Source organism: Megalobrama amblycephala, linkage group LG1 (assembly GCF_018812025.1).
Source record: "Megalobrama amblycephala isolate DHTTF-2021 linkage group LG1, ASM1881202v1, whole genome shotgun sequence".
Lineage (NCBI taxonomy): Eukaryota > Metazoa > Chordata > Actinopteri > Cypriniformes > Xenocyprididae > Megalobrama > Megalobrama amblycephala.
This window is the reverse complement of record NC_063044.1, coordinates 53,478,383-53,506,206: the sequence shown is the minus strand read 5'-3', so window position 1 is coordinate 53,506,206 and position 27,824 is coordinate 53,478,383. Positions and strand designations below refer to the sequence as shown.

The window sequence follows — 27,824 nt, the reverse complement described above, 5'->3', positions numbered from 1 at the left end:
TGTTCTGAGAATGTTCTGGGAACGTAAAATTTCCATCGGGGAATGCACCAAATCCTCAATGCATGAAAGTGCTCTTGTGAAAAACAAGTGTACTTAAATGTATTCAACGTGTACTTATAGTTTACTTGAAATCAACTGTAGGCTACTTGCAAATAATGATAATATAATATTAATGAAATAAAATGCAACTTAAGTGTAATATTTTAATATTAGTGAGAATAAACCTTCATGACTGTTTCTTAAAGGATTAGTTCACTCCAGAATTAAAATTTCCTGATAATTTACTCACCCCCATGTCATCCAAGATGGTCTTTCTTTCTTCATTCAAAAAGAAATAAAGGTTTTTGAGGAAAACATTCAAGGATTTTTCTCCTTAGTGGACTTCAATGGCCTCCAAATGGTTGAAGGACCAAATTACAGTTTCAGTGCAGCTTCAAAGGTCTTTAAACGATACCAGACAAGGAATAAGGGTCTTATATAGCATACTTTTTAACCACAAATGCTCATCTTGCACTGCTCTACGATCTGCATACATGACGTAATCACGTTACAAAGGTCATGCGTGACGTGGAAGTCTCTACAAAGTGAACATACAAAGATTCAGCCAAAAGCCCTTTACAAAAAGGAAAAACAACGATATGGGACGATTTTGAAGTTGGAGGAGAAAATTAGATGAAGTTTTTCGCCCTAGTACTTCCGCCTCTGTCACACGTGACCATTCAACATAATGCATGGCGCATCGTAGAGCTAGTGCAAGACAAGCATTTGTGTTTAAAAGTATATACATTTTTATTTTTAAAAAATGACATCATTTTGCTAGATAAGACTCTTATTCCTCGTCTGGGATCATGTAGAGCTCTTTGAAGCTGCACTGAAACTGACATTTGGTCCTTCAACCCATTGAACCCCAGTGAAGTCCACTATATGGAGAATAATCCTGGAATGTTTTTGTCAAAATACTTAATTTCTTTTCGACTGAAGAAAGAAAGACATGATCTTGAATGACATGGGTAAATTATAAGGAAATTTTAATTCATAAATGAACTAATCCTTTAACACACTTAAGTGTCATTTCATAAACTTTTTCCATGCTTTAAAGTACTTATTTGACATGAGGGTGAGTAATTAATGACAGAAATTTTGGGTGAACTAACCATTTAAGCTATACAACCTGTCCTCAATTCACACTATTGAGATTTTCATCAGCAACACCTGTTCTCTGAACTGATCAGCAAGAATGTCACTTTTCTACATAATATTCAATGCTTTTAAAATCAAGATGCTCAAGGACACCTAAGTGCATGTTTGGGAGACATGCTGTGCATTACTGCTTTGATTAAAAACATGAATGTCAGATATGTTCTTTGGTGTTGTGTCAGATTTGATCTGAGTTTGCGTGTGGATTACCCTGTAAGAAAACTGGTTTCTCAAATATAGTACTTTACATCTGAATGTTAGTCACATCTTAACATTCTTTATGTAGAACTTTTACTATAAAGACTGAGCAAACATACAATTAAATTAACCTCAGACTAAACTAAATGAGTTTGACCTGTATGAACAATAATTTAATATATGGAATGGAGAATCACATGACATGAGGGTGAGAAAATGAGAGTATTTTCAATTTTTTGTCAAATATCCCTTTAAATACATCTTATAAATTTATATAAATAAAGTTATTTTCCTTAGACCAGGGTTTCCCAAACTGGGGTTCATGAGGAAATTGCAGGGGGTTCGTAAGTTGATGACAAGCGATTAATTAAATTATAATTAAATCATTAAAAATCAAACAAATATGCTAAATAATTTTCAAATAAATAATCTAAAAAAAAAACATGCTAACAATTTTTTTTTAATTTTATTTCTTTAATCTGTATGTCATGTGACCATTACAGAACTGAACGAGAGTCGCAGGACAGATCAGCTGCAGGAGTCAGATTTCACCTCACTTCGCCCATTTCGTCTCACCTTTTACTGATAAGACGATGGAGGAAGATTTGATTTCAAAGCGAAATGTAAAAGCGCCTTAAGCGAGTTTGTCATATGTTTTGTTGTGTTTTTCATTAAGAATAATAATGAATGCATTATGAATGGCCCTGCTGCCGTGAGCATTTTACTTTCACTTTTGAATGAGCGATTTAAAAGCTCCCGCCGGTGTTGTCGCACGTTGATTAAACAGGTAGGAAAATTTCCTCTCCGTCACATCCCAAGTTCAAATGTGTAATAGCAATGTAAAATACTGATAAAAACTTTAAAAAGGATAAATAATCAATGTTCTTTGAAGTAAACATACAAATTTGCCATTACATTAGCCTAATGAAATAGTTAAAATCTCAGGGGTTCTTCAAGTAAATTATTGGGCCAAAGGGGTTCGGCTGACAAAAACGTTTGAAAACCCCTGCCTTAGACCCTCTGTACGGTCATTAAATGGCAAGTAAATGTACATTTAGCTGTCTTGTGTCACTTTTTATTTTTATTTATTTATTTATTTATTTTTTGATAAACTAAATTTTCTTATGAAGACCCACCCATTCTGATAAATGGCCACACTGTTAGGCTTTTTTTACAGTAAAATATTGGCAACACTGTTGCTAGTAATTTAGTGTTGTTTGTACAGTTATTTACTGTAATCTACAGTATGTTACTGTAAAGATATCATGCACCAAAATTAAAACTCGTGTTACCTCATTTCATTTGCAGAAACCAACTGCCTCAAATTGTCAGAGTGCCATTTAAATTTACAAACTAATTTTTATTATATGCTAATAATATAAGACAAATCTGTTAAATAAAACAACATGCAGCATATATCACCAATGTCTTTTGAACTTCTCCTGAACCTAATCACAGGCTCTACTCTTCAGCACAATGGTGACGCGCAAAACTAAATTTTACAGTAAACTACTGGCAATAGTGTTGCCAATATATAACTGTTTTTTAACTAACAGTTTGTAACTGTAAAAATGCATTTTGTGTGTGTGTTTTCTTATCTTACACCTTTAACCCTTTCAACCCCACAGGAACATCCTCTAGTGTACACACTACAGAGAAAAAGTAACATTGACGCTGTGTTGCAGTGAAATAATGAAGTTAATATTTAAGTGATGATTGAGCATTAATGATGAACACCTGCTGTTAACAAGCAGAACCACTGAAAAGAGGAACAAGAACGGAAAAAAATACGAGCAGAAACTACAACTGTCTTCCAGGCATTACACATTATTACACTTATTACTGACCAGTTTAACTTTATTTCTACAAAAGATCTTATTGAGAATTAAGTTTAGATGTTGTTTAAGTTTAGATGTTGATATTTTGGTGAAAATGTTTGGTTTGATGTTACCATTGAGGAGATCAGTGTTTGCTTTAGTTGAGCTCTTTACCCATGACCTTTAACATAAAAATCTTTTTTTTTTTCTCTGGTTGTTTAAAATATTCATATATTTATGGCAGAAACATATATATATAAAAAATTGATGAGTGCTGATAGTTATGTGTTGGTGTAGACATAACCATCACATAGTCTTTTGCTGAATTCATACTGTTTTATCCATTGTTCCATTATTAACAGACTAATATTTTTCATTATCACCACTGTGAAACTACAGCAAGAGTTCCAACAGCAATCAACTAAAAAGAGTTTATTTTAAATGCTATGCACTAAAAACAACTGCAGCATTACTTAGACACACACAGATATCAAAAATCAGCACAACAATCTCAACAATGGTGGCAATAAAGCTGCATAATTTATTCATTCTGCAGTGCATGCTGGGAGTTTTGTACTATGCTGGCATCCAGCATGCATTGCAAGATTCAACTTTTGGATGTCACCATTGTTGAGATTCATATTCTGATTGTTGATGTCTCTGCTGTGCAAGTTATGCATGAGCTCAAAATATTTTATGTATTATAAGGACTTATATATTCTCCTAAATAACTGATTACTGACACATTGCTTGTTTGTGCACTGTTGAATCACAAATATAGAACAACAAATAAAGTTAAAATAACAATTAAATCAAAGACAAAGAGATCAGTGAATTAAACAAGTCCAAGACGACTACAACATCATCACAACAGCCAAAAAACCTGATCAACTTCATGTTGGCTTTTTCCTGCCATAACAAATGTGTTTTATAAACACTCAGTTACAGCAGCCAGAGAAAACTAATCTTAAAGAGTCAAGAGCCCAACTAAAGCAGACACTGGTCACCACGATGGTGACTGCAAACTTCAATAAATTTTTTATTTCAATAAAACATCAACATCCATATCTGTTAATTCTCAACAAGAACTTCTGTACATGTATGAAAGAAATAATATCAAACTGGTTTGTGAACTGGTTTCACACTCAGTGTGGCTGAAGTCAGTTGTAGTTCTTGTGTTTCTGCTCGTCTCTCTTTTTTCTGGTCTTGTTTCTCTGTCCTTCAGTGATTCTGCTTATCAGGTGTTCATAAATTTTCTGAATTCACTCACTTCTTTTCATTCACTCTGTCAAGTGGACTTTATTAGTGAACTAATGTAGGGAATAGTGAACGAGGGTATAGGGTGTGATTTAGACTACAGCCTCTGAGTGTCGACTTTGAGCGATGTTAACTCACAGTAGGCTATTTTCTCGAAGATGACAAATATTACCCAGAATGCAGTGTTTTCTAGAGTATATTACTGTTTTAAAGGGGTCATGAACTGTGTTGGTTTATTGTTTTATAATGTTTCCTGAGGTGCACTTATAATGTTAGTATGCTTTTTACATCCAAAATGATCATAATTTCTAAATAAAAGGCATTTTTCCTACCCTGATTTTAGCCCTCTGGTTTGAACGCTCTGTTTTAAGGGGCGTGTCTGCTGTGAGACTTCAGTGTAAACGCCCACTGCTGTGATTGGCTGACATCTTTGCATATGAAATAGCCAAGTATTACTCTCTCTCTTTTAGCGCGTTTTTACTATTACAGCTCTCAAGGTTATCTAATCGTGAAAAGTGTTCATTACATTTAGATCTGGCGTTATATTTAGATTGTGGCATGAAAGGTTGCAGAGACACTGTGTAGTCACATGACAGACATGTTGAGCGCATGAAAGCAGTGATCTCGTCATTACAACTCAATTTCTGCACACTAACAAATGCTTTCATCTTCACTAACAGTGCAAATGCGATATAATTAAAAGATTCGTTGAATAAAACGAGAGTTTTGCGCTTCAGTCACTGATAAACTCGCGCTGTTTGATTGACAGCTTCAGCGCGCGCTGCTCCAACGATTGCAAAGGGGCTTTCTTTGATCGCTTTCTTTATATAATTTAATCACCGTTAAATAACAGATTAACTGTTACTCACGTTGCGTTACTGTCGAGTCCAGGTCTTGCACAATATTTTGTAATCCTCAACGGCATGTTTATTGCTTGGTAGCTCGATCTGGTTTAGCAGCACGTAGGCCTGTTACTTAGGCCAAAGAATATAACGTTACACTAACAAGAAGCGACACTCAATAGAAAGTTCCATTGAATCACCGGCACCCAGCAAAACCCCTTTGTTTCCGCCATTTTGTGGTGAAAGCGAGTCGACAGTCCACTAATTTCTGGTAATATCAGCTTCTTTCTTTTTTTTTTTTTTAAACATACATTAATGCTGAAATCCAACCTGAATGATGACAACACAGAACAAAATACTATCACTAATGATCATCAAAAACTTTTTACAATTTACTTTACACACTTTGTTTAAATCTTCCACTTTTTTCACAACCTTTACAAACACATTATTATAAGATCATTATATTTCAACTCAGACCTAAAGGTCTGCACATTTCTTGTACTGAACCAGAAAGAACACACATGAAAGAATGACTGTAACTATATGTTATTGCCTCTGAAATAAAGCAACATGCAACATAACATTGATGTTTTCTGGCTCTTCCTGGACTGAAGCACAGGCTCTACTCTCCAGCACAACGGTGACCCACAAAATACACGATAGAAACCCTCTAAATCCCAACAGAACAAGAAACACTAACAGATCTCTCAAGATCTCAGCATCTTCACTTATTACAATCCAGACTTTATTTCATATTAAAGTTATTATTGAGAATTAACAGAGATTTAGATGTTGATGATTTATTGAATAAAATAATAAAGTTTGAAGTCACCTTTCTGGTGGTCAGCACTTGCTTTAGTTGAGCTCTTGAACCTTAACACTTTAACATTAGTATTTCTCAGATTGCTTTAACTGTGTCTTTCTGACACTCGTTTGTTGTAGCGAAAAAGAAAAAAATTCTCAGACCAGATGGAATTGATTACTTTTTAAGTGATACTAATCATCATAAAGTGTTCTGTCTCACTGAAAGCAGAGTCTGGTCTCTGACTAAGTTATTTAATATCATTTGTAATTTAACGCCACATTCTTAATTCAAATTATGCAGAAAATGTTCTGTCAACATCATGCAGACTCACACAAACATCAAGAATCAGTGTATGAATCTCAACAATAGTGACAAAAAAAAAAATTCAGATCAACTCATGTCACAAAAGCTACTAAAGTCACAAAAAAGCTTTGTTGATTGACCATTTTTTTTACGCTTTTAAAGTGAAGGTATTTGATCGTAATAATTCAGGAAATACCAGTAAATGTTTTTCGTTTTATTTAAATAGGATATTTTTCTTTAATTCTACAGGGTTTTTTGGCTGCCATTCATTTGACCGTTTTACCATTTAACTGTTTTGTTACTGTTTAATTACTGATTATTTTTGTAATTTTATATACATTTGTTTGTAATTTAAAGGTCCCGTTCTTCGTGGTTTTTTGAAGCTTTGATTGTGTTTATAGTGTGCAATATAACATGTGTTCATGTTTCGCGTGTAAAAAAACACAGTATTTTTCACATAATTTACTTATCTGTATACCGCTGTTTCCACTGTCATAAAAACGGGCTGATGACTTCCTTGTTCTATGAAGTCCCTCCTTCAGAAATACGTAACGAGTTCTGATTGTGCCAGCGGTTCCTGTGTTGTGATTCGACAGCAGCTTAGCGCTCCTTGCCCGGAAAGGTCACGCCTCTTACCATAACGTGGAGATGCACGCGCTCAGTGTTATTGTAAACATGTCTTTAATTTTACCCTATCAATTTGAGCCGGAATCAGACCCGGAGAACATAGATGAAGAGGATCGAGTAGAACCTGTGCAAACACGTCTTTTACAGGATGTGTCACAATGGTAAGCTGTTTATTTACAGTAGGTAACCTTACATAGGCCTAAACATAGAACAATGATTCGCGTGGCTGCAGCTAAACCAGCATGTGGTTAAACAGTAAACAACAGATATAATCAACAAATAATTTAAACTGATCATAACAAACACCAACAATCGATGGTGTCCGGTTGAATTACTACACTTTTTAAAAGTTTTGGTCGGATAAGTTTCAATTGCCATCTAGTTTTTTTTTTTTTTTTTTTCAATTGCCATCTAGTTAACAAAGCTAAACAGCGTTGCCCTTTGTGTGATAAGTTACAGAAACTGTTAAACGCACCAACGTAAATAATAAAATGCACTTACCGGTTGTGGTCCACAAACAACGCCTTCTCCAGACAAAGAGGGAACTGCTCCATCTTTCAAAAATAATCTTTGTGCGAATCCGGCATTAAACTGACTGAGATTGAGGAAGCTGTCCTCAGTAAAATGTGCTGCACATAGTTTAACATGTGGATTATAATTTTCGGGAACCGAGTTAAACATAAATTGTAACCACTGATTTCTAAGTACAACGTCCATGGGAAGGCCAAACAAAGGTGATTGGACTGCGGGATGAAAATAACAGCGTTTCGACGACATGGCGACAAACACACTCTACAAACGCAACTCTTGCTCTTCTCCGTGGGAGCGCAACAAGACCACGCCCCCTTTTTGTGTATTCCTGTGGGCGGAAGTTAGTCAAAACACAGTTTTAGTGACGTCATTAAAGAAGGAAGTAGAGGGATGTAGTCCAAACAGGCCGTTCGTTGTAGGCTATTTCTGTTAAATAAAATATCTCGCTTGGCATTGAACTTTGAGCTTTAAAATTTTACAGATTTTATTTATACTCTAACAACAACATTACACACTAACTAAAGTTGGAAACATGGGATCACGAAGAATGGGACCTTTAAGAAAACAGAAAAAAATACTGTATAAAAATACAGTAAAGTTTCAGTAAAAAAATATGTGAATTACTGTAATTTTTCATTAATGTCATAACACATAAAGTAACAGCCGAGTTGTTAATTTACATACATTGTTTGTAATTTTGCAGAGTTTTAAGTATAATTTAAAAGAAAAGAAAATGACTGTAAAAAAAAAAGAAATCACAGTTATTTTTTACAGTGTAGGAGCCATACAATTTACTGATGACTTAATTAAAAAAAAAAAAAAAAAAAAAAAAAAAAAACTGTTCTATTGCGCTTCTGATTTGGCAGTGAAATTGTGAAGATGTGAAGGATTCTATGCTCCAGTTAGTATTTTCACCCCATAATGGCGGTTACCCAAAAAGTATCAAAGTGTCTCCTCTTGGGTTCTCTCTAGGCTACCTATGCTATTGCATGTCATGCGAGATACCCCTCGCTGCAGACTGTAGCGCGGTGACGTCACGTATTTTGACGTCACGTATGTTACGTATTGCATGCCTTTAAAACGCATGCGCCTCCACTTGTGTTTTACTAACATCTACACCTACCCCAACCCTAAACCTACCCTTTACAGTAATGCAAATACTTGTTTTATTAACGTCTACACCTACCCCAACCCTAAACCTACCCTTACCATAATGCAAATACAGTACTTAAACTAGTGGAGGTGACGTATTTCCTGTTCGAGAATGGAGCTCCACTCGACCCTTCAGGCTGCAGCTAGACCCTATTGTCCACGTGTGAACTTACGCGCATGCGCGGTAACACATATGTGACGTCAAAATACGTGACGTCACCGTGCTACAGTCTGCAGCGAGGAGTATTTGCCTTCGTTACAGGTCCGTCACTGCGCGCAAGTGGACGCCGATACGGGTCCGTTCGCGGCAGAGGTGGAAAGTCCAGGGCTCAGAAAGTAAAAGTCCTGCCATATTTTTTTTCTACCCACTGAAGCGCTGTTAAAGTTAATGAGATAAGTGATTAATTGAGTGATGATTGAGCATTATTGAAGACACCTGATGATAACAAGCAGAATCACCAAAAGAGAAAATCACAATTTTTAAGACACCATCACAGAGGTCAGGGTTTGCTTTAGTTGATCTCTTGACCCATCACTTTTTATTTCTACAGCAGAAGATCAGCTTTATCAATATAATCCAAAAGATTTCTTAAAAGTTGTTCTGATAAAAAAAAAAATTCTTCTTTTAGGCACACACAGACATCAAGAATCAGCGTATGAATCTCAACGACGGTGACAAGCAACATATTCTGATAAACAGATCAACTCTAAACATTAGAAAACAAGCTACTAAAAAGTCACAGAAAAACAGCAAAATTTAAATAGTGAGAATAAAGAAAATTACTAAGACAATTAAGCTCATAATTTATTCATGCAGCAATGCATGATGGGAGGCATGGATGAATTTTGATTGGTGGCACCCAGAATGCAACATGCTTTTTGACAGTCACCGCTGTTGAGATTCATACGCTGATTCTTGATGCCTGTGTGTCTAAATAAGAGCGATCTTCTTAATTAGAACAACTTTTGATAAAATCTTTGGACTATATTTTGAAAAAAACTGAATCTTCTGCTGTAGAATCACAGTGCTGCTGTGATCAATAATGTAAATCTAATTCAGAGATTGGGCTCTAAATGAGTTCAGTGATTCAGATCAAATTATGATTATGTAAAATCATAACCAACACCACCTGATCATCTTTTAACTTTGCTTATCTGGCTGTTATAACTCAGTTACAGCATCTCAAACAAATTCTAATATTAAAAAGTCAAGGATCAAGAGCTCAACTAAAGCAAACCCTGATCTCTGTGATGGTGTAGCATATGCACACGTATCAGGATAATCAATAAACTTGGGAATGTTCAGAACGCTTTTAGCATGCTGGACTGGGTTATAAAACCATCTCGGCTCCGCATAGTCTGCCATAAGATAAGCCCACTTGACACTTTTGTGGACAAGCGATGGTAAACAGTAAAGTCCAACTTCCTCTCTTTGGTGACTTCAAAAGGAGCACCCCCCCAGAGACTGACCAGATCCACATTCCAACACCCCACACACACAGGAACACACAAAAGCACACACACAGGCACATACAGAAACACACAATCATACATTTTTAACTGTATATGTGAACTACCACTATGCTGGAATATATATATGATATATTTTAGAGCCTATGCATGTTTCCTAGTGTTTAAATGAGTGTATTTGTGCTAGTGTGCATTTTAACGATATAATTTTGTCTGTAAACCATAACTTGGTTTCTATGCCTTTCTGACCTATCGAGTTTGATCTCGTTTCAAAGCTCCGGACTCGAGCTATTCATTGAGACATGTCACAAAACGGACAAATGCATTTTCTATGTGTTTAATGATCCTGTGAAGAACCCACTCCATCTCGAAATCCGATCTGATGGGCATTAAGTATGCAAATTCAGCTAGGAGACCAAACAAAGCAACTTTGCCCGCCAAATAGTGCTGCGCCTCTATTGGCTGCTACAATTCAGGAGGTGTGCTAGCTTGGGTTTCCATAAAGACAACGACACACACCTTCGCTCTCTCTTGTCTCTTCGCGCTGCTCTTCTTCTTCTCCTTTGTCTCCCGACTGACTCACGAGCACCTCGTGCACGGACGCCTCAGGTGACCGCGCTTCCCAACCACGCGCGCAGTTCGGGAGGACCACTTCTTTAGACTCTCTCTCTCTCTTCGGCTAAGTTACTTAAGCTTAAACCTCTTTTGAAAACCCGCCGGAGAAACCCTCTCTGAAAGGACCAACCCAGCCAGGCGCATTGAAACTGCTACACACGGACTTGAACCAATAAGCAAGTATTATCATTTATCTGAATTTGTCTAAACTGATTTCTGTGCTGGCTCTCTCTCTCTCAAAAGGTTTACGTTAACTGTGTAATTTGCCATCCTTTGATCATCTTTCTTTCCATGTCTTTTCTTCATTCTCACTCGTGTATATATATGTGTATACTTCTGTATATATTTTTGACGTATAATCTCGGTAGCCGTAGCTGCATATATTAAACACATAATTCATGCTCGATTGTTCTGTTGTTCTTTCAACTGAAGACCAAGTCACTTTAATGTTTTTTCGATCGCTTTATGCTTTAGTTATTTTCATGGCCAGAAAATAACTCTGTTTATAATATTCTGTGAGGGACTTAGTTTGCTGGACAAATGAACAGTTTCTCTAGATAATTATTAAACCAGAACTAATCATATATGTAATTGATTATAATTCGTTGTAATTGATTCACAATATATGTTTAATTCCCCGTTGGGTTGATATATGAATCATAATTTATTCATAACCTTATGAATTATTATATTCATATTTCATCCATAAATTAATTAATAACTGTACGAACCACTACATTCGTTACAATGGTGTCTTAAAAATCTTCAATAATGGTCAATCATCACTCAATTAAACACTTATTTATCTCATTAACTTTAACAGTGCTTCAGTGGGTGGGGAAAAAATATGGCAGGACTTTTACTTTCTGAGCCCTGGACTTTCCACCTCTGCGCAATACCTCTGCGGCCGATCCGCCACGGAGTCCTTTTGCTGTGTGGGAACCTCCTTCTCATTAACGATTTGGTAATCCCAGTAAAATCTATTCATAATGTTACATCATACAGACTTTTGAGGAAAGCCCTTTTGAATCTGGTGTTGAAGAACTTGACTGACTGACCAAACCCAGACCTGAACCTCAGTGATGTCAGCTCTATAACATCTATGGGAAAACCTTAGAAGAGCAGAAGCTGTTATAACAGCAAAGATCAACTCCCTATTAACACTCATGGTTTTGAGCATTTGAAATCAGCATGAAATCAAAATTAACAATTCTTATTTTTTTATTTTTTTTATGAAATACTGCTGTATGTTTTTATAATTGATTTATCTCTGCATGTCATTATTGTTTGTTTGTTTATTTATTTAATTTATTTATTAAAAATCATGTTCCCCTGTAATCTTTAATCAAAATATCTTCTGCTCCCTGGCATGTTTACTGACGTGGGGGCGGGGCAACCTGTCACTCACAAGAGAACCACTAGTAGCAAACCACAGCCATTCAACCCACAGCGACCAGCAGCGCACTATTGTGGCCATGAGTGGCGCTCAGATTATAATTAAGAAACACATTAAGAAATAGACTTCAGACTTGACTCGGACTCCAGATAAAAGACTTGTGAACGTCTGCTCTTAACCACTGATTCGAAGCTTCATGAAGCAGTGTTTTGAAATTATCCATCACTAGATATTGTTGAATAAAATCGTTTTTTTTTTTTTTTTTTGGCGCACAAAAAGTATTCTCATCGCTTCATAACATTAAGGTTGAACCGCTGTAGTCACATGATCTGTTTTAAATATGTCTTTATGGCACTGAAAGTGTAATTATGCTCTCAATGGAGGCCTCACTGAGTCTTAATTTGTGTTCTGAAGATGAACAAAGGTCTTACAGGCATGGAACAACATGAGGGAGAGTATGACTATGAGTTTCTAAGCGTTTAACACAGAAATACTGGCAAAAAGTTGGCTTGACGTTGTATGTTTGGTATTCGCAAATTCAGGGACTGTCTCTAAATACACAATATACTGTTTTTTTTCACCACACCCTATTATATCAGAACACTTGGAATATAAGACACCTGTTGCATGGGTTCAATCTGTGAAACTGCATCTTTTTTTTAAAAGCTTGATGCTGGTCGCTCTTCATTGTGTTATGCACCGCTATTTGAATTTTCTCCTTTTATAATCCTAGAAGAAAGAATAGCATACTGTATTACAACAACTTAAGGGTGAGTAAATGATGACCTAATTTTCAATTTATTAAATATCCCTTTAATAAATAATATATATATATATATATATATATATATATATATTTTTTTTTTTTTTTTTTTTTTTTTTTAGAAATAAAATGGTTATTATTATTGCAGTATGTTTTTTTGGAGGGACTTTTATTTCATAAAATCTCACTACAGAATTTTTTCAGGGAAAAAAAGATCAGGACACCAGAGACAGTAAAGAAAATACAGACTCTATATTCAGTACAGTGTGTCTGATTGTAGGATGAAGAGCTGCTGGATTCAGTGCAGCAGGAAGTAGGAGAGCAGAGAACAGCAGAGGAACAGGAAGCTCTGGGAGACACTCTGAGCACCGTTACACAGGTTCCCCTCACAACATGAGACGCTCTCAGTATTAGGAATCAGTGTTCCTGCTGCTGTGATATCACAAAAGTATTTAGACACACAGCCTTTTGAAACAACTGACTGGCCTTCAAAAATACCTGATAAAAAGAAAGAAAACAAAGGTTGATTCAGTCTAAGCTGGACATTGGTATATGTGATCTGTGTCAAATGATTTAACCTTAAAAGATAATGACTTTAATCTTTTTCCAGATTCTCACCTGTTGCTTTAAAGCAGCTGTTTTCAGTCCCTAAACAGCTCAGAGTGTTTGAGCAGCTCTGTCCAACACAGGAGAAACATTTCTTTCCGTTGGGGACGTTTGTGTTGGGATCTATACAGAGGTGTAAACAAATATTCTTTTATTTCCTGTACAAAAGGTCTAATGAAACAACACTCCTTTAGCGGCTCCATTCAATCAGTTCATGACAGAAAGACACACCATGTTTTGAATGTCCTTCATTCAAATGAGTGTTGACTTTAAAGAAGATAGTTATTTGCACATGATCATTGAAGGACAATACCTGGAGCATCTTGGGCGTTACACAGGTCTGTGTTACAGCAAGAAAGGGTCATCTTTGAATAGCCAATGTTCAGGGACCCACTTTGACAATCAGGAACACAACCTTTAAACTTATTAACTGTTTTAATGCCATCTAAAAACATGAATGATACAGAAAAGACCAATTAAACTGCACATTGATGGAAAATGTATTTATGTTACAAATTGCTAAAGATGATGACTGAACTAAACAAGGTTTAATAAACAAGCATAACAGCATACACTTAACACAAACAACAACCAACAACTGAAGCACAAAACAGAGCAACTTAAATACAGGGCAAATGAGGGAACTAATGATTAACACAGTGATCATTAATGAATGTCCATGACAACAAATGAGAATGGGAAACTGAAACAAATGAACACAGGAACTACTGAATACAAAGTAAAAGACCACTAAACTATAAATATGTCAAAATAAGCATTTTTCTCATTTCAAACTTTTAAATACAAAATCAAAAAAAATAAATAAATATCAGAAGTACAATATTCTTTGACTGAAATTGTAAATTCCGCTAGAAAAACAAGTAGCTGTTCTGTCGCAGCACCAGTAAATAATATTAGCATCTCCAGTTAGTCAAATATAAGAGTAAATTTCAATCATATTGGACTTACCAATTTGTACCACTCCTGTTGTACTCATGCAATAAAGAGATTCACTGGGACATGTTTCTTTTTCTTGAAACACACAAGAACCGAGCGAACTCCTGCAATTATAACAGCTGAGAGAGTGTCCTTTAGTAATAAGAGAGAGAGAGAGAGAGAGAGAGAGAGAGAGAGAGAGAGAGAGAGAGAGAGAGAGAGAGAGAGAGGAGGTTAAATATATCTTTAATAAATTAGGAATTACACATTCTACACCATAATACAAAAGTTACTCACAAATATTTACCAATTAAATATCAAAGAATCATCATCACCAACCTCAAACAAACCACTATTTTCACACCATTTATATGTAAATTCAACCATATTGTCTGCAGTTTTGAAAAATATATATTCTACCCTTATTCGTGATTCAACCAACGCTTTGAACATTTTCAAAACATTAACTATTCGTCCTTCAATAGAAAGCCTATAAGTTTTCCAAATAGCCAATTTTGCTTGACCAATTATGAAACTGGCAAAAGTACAACGCTCTTTTTTTGCTTTAGAATACTTGTATCCGTAGATAAAAATTCATTTTGTTAAAAACAAAACCCAACCTTATCAAGATCCCTTCCAACAATTCAAAAAGGGGCTTTAACCGTGGACATTCATTAAAAACATGAAACACAGTATCGTGCCCATTACAAAAATTACAAAAAGGCAATACAGTTGAGTTGAATTTTGAAACAAAAACATTAGTGGCTAACACACAATGTAGTATTCTCCACTGTAAATCACCTGAACATTTTGGAAGGGGACTTTTATACAAAAGCCTCCAGGAGGGAAAAATATTATCATCAACTGACAGTTTTTCTCTCCATTTAGTATCCTGTCTGTCATGCAAATCATTAAAGTATGCTGTTTTCACACAGACTTGGTAAATACTTTTTTTTCCTGCTGTTTGAAAAGGTAAACATTTGAGTCTCTCAAAATTCAGCAACTTTCCCTCCTGAATCGCTTCAGAACAAACTTCAGGGGACACAGTTAACTCAGGAAAGGCTACCTGTACAGGCTCACTCTCCAAAGAATAATTGACAAACTGAATGAGAGGAGGAAGAGCAGCTTTTAAACCAAAAATCAACTGCTCCATTACCCTCACAGACCTCAATTCAATTTGACTAGCAATTTCTTCTACTGATCTCCATTCATTTGTGACTGGGTTAATCAAATGCCCCACTTTGGTGAGTCCTTTTTCCATGCACATCTTTACTATATAATTAGACATGCAAATATTTCCTAAAAAAGGATTAAAAAATAAGGGTTCGTCTAGGCCATAATGATCATTTTCAGACCTAGACAACTTAAACACATTCCAGGCATTTAAAACAGAGGCATAAAAATTAACACCAGATGTAACTTTTTTGTTAAAGGATGACAGAACGCTGCTGCCTGCCTGCTGTCTGACCTACGCTCGGAGCTTCGTGGAGTTTATCCTAAATCCTTCTCTTTATTCCTATTCACATAATATAACTTTCTTATTTTTCACTAGATTACTTAACCTATTGCATAGTATTACTAAACGGAACGATTTATTACTAGCAATCCACCAGCGTAATCACCTAGTGTTAGCCATAGCCTGCTAGCTACCGTCTACTTTCTTTTTTCCTCTAAACCAACCTTCCTTGTCGATTTAATGGCGGATTTATCAGATGTATGTTATTCTGATCTGTCCTCGCCAGATCGGGAAGCTGTGGAGACGTTGCTGCCCGGCATTCATCGATCCACCGCGAGGTACAGCGTCCCGCACATCACCCTTGCCCCAGGCAGCGGCAAGCGACCGAGACATCCATGACAAACATGACAAACCAGGGCCCAGATCAGGACGCAGACAAACTGGCTAAACCGACCGTCTGCTAGCCGCCTCACGTCACAGAACTCAAATAATTCACAGCACATAGAAACTCTTTCACCTAGATATTATCACATAGAGACTGTGTCTGTACCTCGAACTAGTAAATACAAAAAACTTCCGAAACCTTTTAAGGGTAAAAATTTAATTGATGTTCAAAAAATGAAAATCACAGATAAATCAGATAAACAAATGATAAAGCTTGGGTTACTGAATATTAGATCTATTTCTTCAAAAGCACTTATTGTAAATGAAATTATCACAGACAATAAACTAGACTTGCTGTGTTTGACAGAAACCTGGCTAAAACCAGACGATTACATTACTTTAAATGAATCTAGTCCTCAAGGTTATGATTATCGACACAATCCTCGACATAAAGGCAAAGGGGGAGGTGTTGCTGTAATTTATAGTAATATATTCAGAATCATTCAAAAGAATTTCAAATATAATTCCTTTGAAGTGATGGTGCTTTATGTAACATTATGTAAGTTGACATTTGTGCTGGCTACTGTATACAGGCCACCAGGGCACCATAATGACTTTATGAAAGAATTTGCTGATTTTATATCAGAGTTAGTACTGGCTGCGGATAAAGTCCTTGTTGTTGGTGATTTAATATCCATGTAGATAATAATAAAGACGCATTTGGATTGGCATTTGCAGACATTTTAAACTCTATTGGAGTTAGACAACACGTGTCAGGACCCACTCATTGTCGTAATCATACCTTAGATCTAATACTGTCGCATGGAATTGATATTGATGCTGTTGAAATTCTACAGCAGAGCGATGATATATCAGATCATTATTTAGTCTCGTGTATAATACAATTAGCCAAGGCTACAAAACCACCACCCAGCCATAAATATTGTAGAACCATCACGTCTACCACTAAAGATTGCTTTATAAATAATCTCCCCGAGCAGTTTCATCGCCTTAGTATACCTGACAACTTAGAAGAACTCGATGCTGCAACAGAAACTATTGGCTCTCTCTTTTCCAGCACATTAGATGCAGTCGCTCCTTTACGTCTAAAGAAGATTAAGGAAACTAATCCAACGCCGTGGTATGATGAGCACACTCGGGCTCTAAAACGAGCTGTTAGAAAAACTGAACGTAGTTGGAAGAAAACAAAACTAGAAGTTTTTCGCCTTTCGTGGAAAGAAAAAATTATTGAGTACAGAACGGCTATAAGAAATGCTAGATCTACTTATTTTTCAAATCTCTTAATAGAAAACAAACATAATCCTAGGTATTTATTTGACACAGTGGCTAAATTAACTAGAAACAGAGATTCAACTGCTGACGTTTCCATAGAGCACAGCAGTAATGACTTTATGAACTTCTTTACTTGCAAGATTGATAATATTAGAGAGAAAATTAAAAACATGCAACCGTCCACAGTTTCGCTTCAGACAGTGCACTGTAGTGTCCCTGAGGTAAAACTAGAATCATTCGCCGCTATAGGAGAGGAAGAATTATCTAAACTTATCAAATCATCAAAATCAACGACATGTATGTTAGACCCAATGCCGACTAAACTACTGAAAGAAATGCTTCCAGAGGTCGTAGGTCCACTTCTTGATATAATTAATTCATCCTTAACACTAGGATACGTGCCAAAAACCTTTAAGCAGGCTATTATTAAACCTCTTATTAAAAAACCTCAACTAGATCCGAGAGATTTAGTAAATTACAGGCCAATCTCGAATCTACCTTTTCTGTCAAAGATACTAGAAAAGGCAGTTTCAACACAACTGTGCTCCTTTTTAGAAAGAAATGGAATCTGTGAGGATTTCCAGTCAGGATTTAGACCATACCATAGTACTGAGACTGCTCTCGTTAGAGTTACAAACGATCTACTCTTATCATCCGATCGTGGCTGTATTTCTCTATTAGTGTTATTAGATCTCAGTGCTGCTTTTGACACTATCGATCACAACATTCTTTTAAAAAGACTTGAAAACTATATTGGCATTAGTGGAATTGCTTTGGCATGGTTCAAATCGTACTTATCTGACCGTTATCAGTCTGTAGTAGTTAATGAAGAGATGTCGTATCGATCACAAGTTCAATATGGAGTACCACAAGGCTCAGTACTAGGACCGTTGCTTTTCACTCTGTACATGCTGCCCTTAGGAGAGATAATTAGGAAGCATGGTGTTAGTTTTCACTGCTACGCTGATGATACTCAGCTCTATATTTCCTCGCGCCCTGACGAAACCTACAAATTCACAAAACTAACAGAATGCATAGCTGACATTAAAAACTGGATGACAAGAAATTTCTTATTATTAAATTCAGAAAAAACTGATATCCTAATCTTTGGACCAAAAACTTCCTCACGAAAAAACCTTGAATACTCTCTAACACTTGACGGGTGCTCCATTAAACCTTCGTCCTCAGTTAGGAACCTGGGTGTGCTCTTCGATACCAATCTTTCATTTGAAAGTCATGTTTCTAGTATCTGTAAAACCGCCTTCTTCCATCTAAAAAATATATCTAAATTACGACATATGCTCTCAATGACAAATGCGGAACAGTTGGTTCATGCATTCATGACCTCAAGACTAGATTATTGTAACGCTCTACTGGGTGGTTGTTCTGCTCGGCTTTTAAACAGACTACAGTTGGTCCAAAATGCGGCAGCTAGAGTTCTTACTAGAACCAGAAAGTATGACCATATTAGCCCAGTTCTGTCAACATTACATTGGCTCCCTATTAAACATCGTATAGATTTTAAAATCTTGCTACTTACTTATAAAGCTCTAAATGGTTTAGCTCCCCAGTACCTAAGTGAGCTCTTAATGCATTATAGTCCTTCAAGTTTATTGCGATCTCAGAATTCAGGCCAGTTGATAATACCCAGAATATCAAAATCAACTGAAGGCGGCAGATCCTTTTCCTATTTAGCACCTAAACTCTGGAACAATCTTCCTAGCATTGTTCGGGAAGCAGACACACTCTGTCAGTTTAAATCTAGACTAAAAACACATCTCTTTGCTCTTGCATACACATAACACATTATCAATACATTAACATTTTTCAAATCCGTTAAAGGATTGTTACGCTGCAATAATTAGGTCGGCCGGAACCGAGAACATTTCCTATAACACTAGATATACCTGTACATCAGAATAAGAATGGCATCTACGCTAATATCTGTCTCTCTGCTTATCCTGAGGTTTGCCGGGTGCTGGATCCAGGCCGTATCCAGATCAGATGGAGAACCTGTGTCTGGACCTGACTACAACGTAGCCCAGGAGACAATGGGCCTACAGATCCAGTTCTGGCTGCATCTATAATTCAGATTTTTAATCCCCGTATCCGCTTACATATATTTATATATAATCTATTTTTAATCTCTATAATAAAGATGTATAATTCAGATTTTGATCTCCATATCCATTTACATATATTATATATATCTTCCAAGGGGTTTTTTCCCTCTTAGGACTTTTTTCCCAGTGTTAGTACGCTGGGTTTTTCTCCTAGGGGTTTTTTTCCACCCCTGGGAGTCAGCCGACATTGGCTTAATGTAGCACCATCTTGTATATGTTACATATTACCACGCTTGTTTGTACAGCTTATTTTTAACCACTTCCCTTTTTTCTGTGCTTCTAATATGTAAAGCTGCTTTGAAACAATTACCAATTGTAAAAGCGCTATATAAATAAATTTGACTTGACTTGACTTGACATCAAAAACAACTGTTTATCAAGCTCAACCCCAGACAGAGATCTTAACAGTGCTAGCCCGAAAGACACCCACGGAGTAAATTCCATAGAATAAAGCAGTCTCTGCGCAGATTTTAGTCTCATGGCTCTTTGCAAAAGATCCTTTGGGGGATTAATAACAGTCAGACGGTGCCATAGCATAGATGCTGCAAGATTATTTACAACAAGGACCCTCCCTCTATAAGACAATTGAGGGAGAGTCCATCTCCATCTCTCCAAACGACCAGCCACCTTTTCATATAAGCCTTCCCAGTTTTTCTCCATATATTGTTCTGTTCCAAGAAAAACCCCCAGCACTTTAAACCCCTCTGAACTCCAAGGGCAGTGCTGAGGGAGCTTTGGAAAACCTTCAACCTCTCATTGGCCTAATAAGAAAGAAGCACTTTTGGCCCAGTTGATCCGGGCTGAGGAAGCTTCTTGATAGATCTTGAGAGCTGCTTCTAAGTTGTGGACATCATCATCTGATCTAATAATTACAGTAACATCATCTGCGTAAGCACTGAGTTTAGTGGTAACAATCTCCGAAGAGGAAAGCTCCACTGAAATCCCACGAAGTTGTTGTCTCAGTACCATTAGCAAAGGTTCAATAACAATAGCATATAAAATGCCTGACATACTACATCATTGCCGTATGCCTCTGCTTACCGCAAAAGGTCTTGTGAGCGAGCTATTAATTTTTAAAACACTATATATATATATATATATATATATATATATATATATATATATATATATATATATATATATATATATATATATATATATATATCGGTATACAACAATTTAACATAGGAAACAAATGAGGATCCAAATCCAAAGGCTTCGAAACATTGGAAAAGAAACCCATGATCCACTCGATCAAAGGCTTTTTCCTGGTCCAAAGATAAAAATCTTATTCTTTTTTGCAAATGAAATCAAGTCACGAATTAAAAACAAATTATCAAATATAGTTCGTTTCGGAATGCAATATGACTGATCTGGATGAATAATCGTTGATATGTATAACTTTAATCTATTGGTTAGTGCTTTGGACAGTATCTTGTAGTCCACGCCGAGCAGAGAAACAGGACGCCAATTTTTTATGTCCGCAAGATCACCCTTCTTGGGTAGCAATGTAATCACTGCTCTCTGCAAACTCACAGGTAGAGTACCTCTCTCAAGGCACTCTAAAAAAAACTGAGAACAGGTCATCGCCAATAACTGACCAAAACTTCCTATAAAATTCAGTAGTTAAGCCATCCAGGCCAGGGGCCTTGCCTGAAGACAAATCTTTAATCGCCATAGTCAATTCATCCATTCGCAATGGTTTATCAAGCGAACGCTTATCATTTCTTGTCAACTGGGGTAAATCCTGAAGCAATTTTTCTGATATTTCTTCATCACAGGGTTCAGCTGTATAAAGATGTTCATAAAAAAATAGCGCATGAGTAGCTATTTCATGTTCATCAATTGTTTCACCCCCTCCTGGAAGTTTCAGGCGACTTAAAGTTTTCCTGTTGACAACTTTCTTCTCTAAATTAAAAAAGAATGATGTTGGAGCGTCCATGCAGTTGAAACGTGTGAACCTTGCGCGAATTAGTGTCTCTTTAGCTCTCTCTTCTAGTAAGTTTTGAAGAAGTGTTTTTCTTATTCCTAAATCACCAGCAATACTCCCATCATGCTCTTCAATTTTCAACTGCAAAATTTATTGTTCAAGTTGTCTCATTTTGTCTTCGAGAACAGACTTGTTATGTGCAGAATACTTTAAGCAAAAAAGTTTCACTTGTACTTTACTTATATCCCACCACTGACTGTGAGACTTATACTGGGATTTTCTCTCTCTCAACATCTCCCAGAACAGTGTAAAAGAGTGCACAAAGTTGTGATCTTGCAACAGCTTATTAGAAAAACGCCTGTAGGGACATTTAAAAGTGCTCTGTGCTGAAGTGACATTAACAAAATACAGTGATGGTCTGACAAAGGGGTCGGTGTAATACAGCTATTAGAAAACCTTTCTCTAACACTTCTTTGTATGTAAATTCTATCAAGCCTTGCTGCAGAGACCAAATTAGAATTTACTTTAATCCATGTATATTGTTTGACATTAGGAAAGGCTTCTCTCCAAACATCCACAAAATCATGATAAATAACCAATTTGTTTAAAACATTTGTTGACGAACTATGGGGTTCCTCATGATTCCTATCTAATGTATGATCAAGCGTACAATTAAAATCGCCAGCCAAAACAATAATCCTGCCCTGTTGGACATTGCTCAAAGCTGTATTAAGTTTATCAAAGAAAAAGGTACGCTCTGTCCCAATATTAGGGGCATATACATTAAAAAAAGAGAAATCAAGACCACGCAAAGTGACATCTACTCTTTGCATTCTGCCTGGAATGAGATCAAAAACACTTACATTTTGTTCTTTAAATTCAACTGCAAGAAGGATAGCAACTCCTGCACTATTACTAGAACCATGACTTAAGATGGTCTGCCCATTCCACTCACTCTGCCACTGGACTTGATTATTTACATCTGTGTGAGTTTCTTGTAAAAACACAACACTACTATTCTTCAAAGTAATATAATCAAAAAGAGATGTTCTTTTAACAGCATCACGGCATCCATTTATATTTAAAGAGCCAAAACACAACGGTGCCATGGTGCTATAAGTAAAAAAAAAATCAATACAAAACAAAAATAAATTAATTCTAATGATACTATAATACTCATTTTTTACCACGTACCAGAGAACTTCTCACATTACACAGAATTTTCTTAAGACGATATCTTTTTGGTTTATCAAATTCATCAAATGAAGCTTTTCTCATTACTGTTGTGCCAGATTCCAAAAACAAATTAAGATCAGGAAAAAAAAGTCTCAATCTTAGGCTTACGAAGGCCTTTAGTACAATCCAAAAAATCATTGATTTGTTTAAGTGAGTAAAGTTTTAACTTACTCTCACCACCAGTAATCTGCATCTGTACACTAGCACCAGCCTCATTATTCTCATCCACAATACTCTCAGAATCCTCATAATCATTATCAGATTCCTCAGTTTGTGGATAAACACTTATACAGGGTATCTGCACATTTTTTAACAGCAAATTTAATAACTTATAAGACCTTTTTAAATCCTCTAAAAGGAAAATTTAAGACTTTACCTCAACAAAAAAAAAAAACAGGAAAATGTTCAGTGCGACAACACAGAATGATGTGGCGAAGCATTAGCGTGGCACAACTCACCAGAGCCACGCTCAAGACAGGTCAAAGGGACGCGAAAACTTTTATACCAAGTGCTGAATGACCTTACAACCCTGACATGGTTGACTATGTATAAACTATCAGCCTTTAAGGTACTTCAGGTAATTTCTAAATTCTGGCCCCTCATAGCAGTTTGAAAAAGACATGGAAGACAGCCCCAGGACATTACAATAGCCCACAAATACAAAAGTTAAAGTATTCGTCATACTTGATCTAAATTATGGGTAAATGTGGCTGCCAAATAGCCTTGAGCTGGGTTTGGGGATTCTCCCCCAAGAAAATGTTGTTCAGGGTCTGATTAGTGTTTTCTATGTCATTTCAGACACAGATAAATGCAAGCACATTCAATAATCTATGCATAGACCTAATGAATGAAGAGCCAGTCAGACAATTGGAAAGAAATTTATTTAAAAGTGCTTTGTTCAGCTACTTTCAGTGCTGTGAAGACATCAAACTTCCAATATGCTCAATAATAATGCCAATCTGGCAATTCAAAGATATACATGTATAACAGTATACAAACAGAATAGCATGAAAACAGTCATGCTTACATGGGAAGACAAATAATAGAGAAACAGCTTCGGACTTACCTATAAAGCCACAGTGCTGATCAAACAAAAAAGGAACTGATTTTCTAGGCCCAGACAGTAACATTCAGCAAATAATCCAAATAAATCACTAAAGGTACATGTAAACCTTCAACATTTAAGTTCTCAAACTCAAAGCCCTCATGACAGTTTTGTTAATTCTACAATCTTGTTTTCAATTTCTGCATCCAACTCAATTAGTTCTTTATGTTTATCTTTAGCTCGTCTCCTCAAAGAATTGGATTCTGTGATCAATGTGGCCATTTTACTACCACCTGAACTTTCGGCTTGCTCTGCCATTCTATCTGCATCATTCTCCAAAGATATGCAAATTTCTCGAATTGAGCCAGTGTGAATAAAAAATTAGCATCACAACATAAAAGGCAAAGTTGCGTTCTTTTAAAGAGACCAATCCACACTGATTCCATATATTTTCTGTTAATCCCTTTCATGAGTAATATTTTTACAAAGAAAAATGCCTGGGTTCTGTAGCTCATTGGTTTGCACTCAGGTCATGCCAACCTGCCCTATTTTTAAAAAAACACATGCAAAAACAAAACAAAAAAACAAGTGTAGTTTTTTTTTTTTGTGGAATGGCCTGTTTAAATAGTAGACTACATAACTTTACCTTTACCTGATCATTTGAAGTCAGTGAATAGTATCAAATATGTACACAGAAATGGGAATACATGTTGAATTTTATGTTACAGTGTTATAGGTATTGGTCTTGACTGATACAAATGGAAGGAAGTGTGTAAACAGTGAGTGCCATTCTATTCTTATTCCTATAATTTACCAGAAGATATCCCGCCTGTCAACTGTTTGTCCAGCACAAACTTCTCAATGAGGCGTTTCAGTTTCTGTAGGCATTCGTCAGGGCTGGAATACATTTTTCTTGGGTCCAGGCACATCATGTTATGGACAGTGGCATATTTTAGAGGGCACTTATCCAGTGTTGATATCTACATGTCATTGTGAACTACTTTGATGAAACTGAACACACCCACCTTGATAACAGCTGCTGCACCCATGCCAATGTCAACATCATTTGTGCCAAGCCAAAGCTTCTGGTCTGTGACATCGAGCCTCACTAGCTTATATGGACTCGAGGGCAAAGCATCGCGCTTGATGAATCGTTTGAGAAGGCTCTAGTAAAATAAAAAATACATATATTTGAGTTAGATCAGTGAATTTCTGTGTACTAAAGGTGTTGCACATTATGACAAATAATTACCCTTATCAAATCCTCCAAGTCATTCCACAGGAAGGGCATCATGGGAGCATCTTTTTTATATTTTTCCAGAAATGGTTGAAAGACTCTTGCTATGAACACAAAGAAGTGGAGTTTGGCACAGATAAGAGGATCCTTTCTTGCCTCAGAGAGGGTGTCGAATGATGCATTTCCTTGGTTCTTCACCTTCTTTGTTGACACTTGGTCAACAAACTTCTCAATAGAGGGCCAAATTTCAATGGCCCTCTCTGCAGCAGGCACATTTTCGAGCCAGCGATGGCCACAGAAGGATAAGGGGAATGTGGATGACAGTGTTGCAGATGTGAAGTCCTCTCTTCTTGCTGGGGCATTATTGAAGAGATAGTGGAGAGATCTCAGCACCTTTTCTACATGCCACACCTCAAATCCACCTTTAAATGAATTGTGTAGGGTGTGGATACCACAGCTTCCTACCACTTGGAGTTGAATCCCCCCAAACTGTTCTGCATGTTCCAGTTGTAGGAGATCCATGAACTTCCAATTTACTGCAGGTCCATCCATTGACACAGAAAGCATGTTCCTTAAATTAAGTTCCTTGGTGCCCTCCTGAAATTATAAAAAAATAAAATCAAAACAAAGTCCACCTCAAGAATGATAACATTTTCATTCATGTTCACTCAGATTAGATGGTTTGTCTAAAGTAGTGATTCTCAAACTGTGGTCTGGGGACCACTGGTGGTATGCCAGATCACCAAAGAGGTCTGTGAGCAAAAGTCATCAACAAAAATGACTGACATGGACTGTGACACTGTTGAACATTCACTTCTCATGACTTGTTTTCTAATCATGCACATAATATTAGCAGGTGAAGTTAGCCATGGTTTCAGAAATGGCCTGCATTTTTACATGCATAGGGATGATCATTAAGCCAAATATGTCAAGATTGTTTTTTTGTTTTGTTTTGTTTTTTTAAATTGGCTAAGACGTGGTCCTTGATTTGAAAAAAAAAAAAAAAAAATGTTTGAGGAACACATCTTAAGCCATAATAGTGAATGCTCGCAAATTGGGCCTATGTGATATGGTTCAGTGTCAAAATTGTTAACCTAAAATTAAGCACAAAACAGATATTTGGAGTATAATTATGAACTGGCCTACATTATTTAATTCAATTCAATTTTACTTTTCACATAAAAAATATGCAAGAAGCATAATGCATATTGAATGCTTTATACAATAAAGTTATTTACAGCACTGCCTTCCATCCAGAATGCAGTAGTCCTATGCCTAGATGTCACCCACCCACAACATTTTTTAACTGATTGGCTGGAACAATATATCGATGCATTGTGAATCGAGAAATTATTCTGGATCGATTCCAATTTTTCTGAATGCATCGCGATTCTCTCTCGAATCAATTCTTAGTTTAGTTTTTAACAGCAGATGGCACTGCGTGCTTTAGATGCCTTACACACACCACTTGAACCTACTATAAAATAATAATTCATAAAGTTCGAAAAGGTTGAAGCGAAGTACAAGGGTGCTTGCAGTGGGCTGTTTATATGAATCTTGCGTCATAAAAGCATTATATCAAGTACATTCTCAGACTCAGCCGAACGCTCTTCTTCGTGAGCATTTGAGTGTGCGGTTAAAAACTAGCCTAGAGCGCCATCTGCAAAAACTAAGCTCAGAATCAATTCGCAAAGCATTCGGAAAAAATTGAAATCAATCCAAGAATCGTGATGCATCGATATAGTGTACCAAATATTCATTAGGAAATAACATAAAAAGCAAAGCATTTTAACATATTCAAAGCATTTTAAATGTTACTTTGAGAGTCTTACCTTAAAATGCTCCAGCAAGTCCAAGAACCAAGATAGCGAGACCTGACAATCGGGGTGCCGGTCTCGTCAGTTGACCAATGTCTGACGTGCAAGTCCAACTGTTTAGTTTTCGTTGTTGTGTTCATGGACTCATCGAACATTATGACGAAATCGTCCTTGTTTGCCCGTGAAATTAGTTCCTTCTTTAGGTATGGGGCAACACCAAATCGTGCTAAATATGCGGTTTTGTCCCTTCCACATGTGAACGTACTCGCACACGCTGAGTCAGGGAACATTGCTTGAAAAACTAGGTGGATGTCCTCATTTGAGGTGTACGAGTGGTGGCGGCTTACGGTTTGAAATACCCACAGTATTTCGGCCTTAAGTGTAGCTACATTCGCAAAGCTGCCGAAGGCATTACTTGAAGTGGAAGGCTGAGAGGTTGAAGTGCTCGATGAGAACATATTTATGGGCAAACTACTTGCCTGCGACGACACATACTTCTTGTGCTTCTCTGATTTCATGTGTGAATCGAGCGCTATGTGGCCCATTGTCCCCAGCTTTATCGTCTTTTTACATAAAGCACACCTCGCTTCATGATTACTGGCTGTTTTCTTCAGCCACCCCCGATACTTTTCGTCCTCCAACCAATTGTCATCAAACAAACATTTGCCCATGCTTGCGATTTCGCAAAATGCCGTGGTGGCGAACCATCAACGCAACGCATTCATCAATCACTTACTCGTATATCACCTATGGAATGATGCAGGTTGCACCCACGAAGTGCTGCC

The 27,824-nt window shown here is 36.7% G+C and overlaps 2 protein-coding genes and 1 long non-coding RNA gene across 5 annotated transcripts in view; 1 reads left to right on the top strand and 2 right to left on the bottom strand.

Annotated features, from left to right (window-relative positions):
* Positions 1 to 27,824, top strand: part of LOC125274624 (polymeric immunoglobulin receptor-like) — an 859,185-nt gene that overhangs the window by 766,508 nt on the left and 64,853 nt on the right. The window lies entirely within an intron of this gene.
* Positions 13,598 to 14,674, bottom strand: LOC125275052. Its single transcript, XR_007186381.1, has 3 exons — positions 14,552 to 14,674; positions 13,896 to 14,027; positions 13,598 to 13,705 (listed from the first exon to the last, which is right to left on the bottom strand). It is a non-coding gene; the product is annotated as an uncharacterized LOC125275052 (long non-coding RNA).
* Positions 23,869 to 26,028, bottom strand: LOC125274735. The gene is made up of 2 exons (XM_048201164.1): positions 25,238 to 26,028; positions 23,869 to 25,151 (listed from the first exon to the last, which is right to left on the bottom strand). Exons 1-2 carry the CDS (start codon positions 25,787 to 25,789, stop codon positions 24,966 to 24,968), a joined length of 738 nt encoding a protein of 245 aa, XP_048057121.1. The 5' UTR covers positions 25,790 to 26,028; the 3' UTR covers positions 23,869 to 24,965.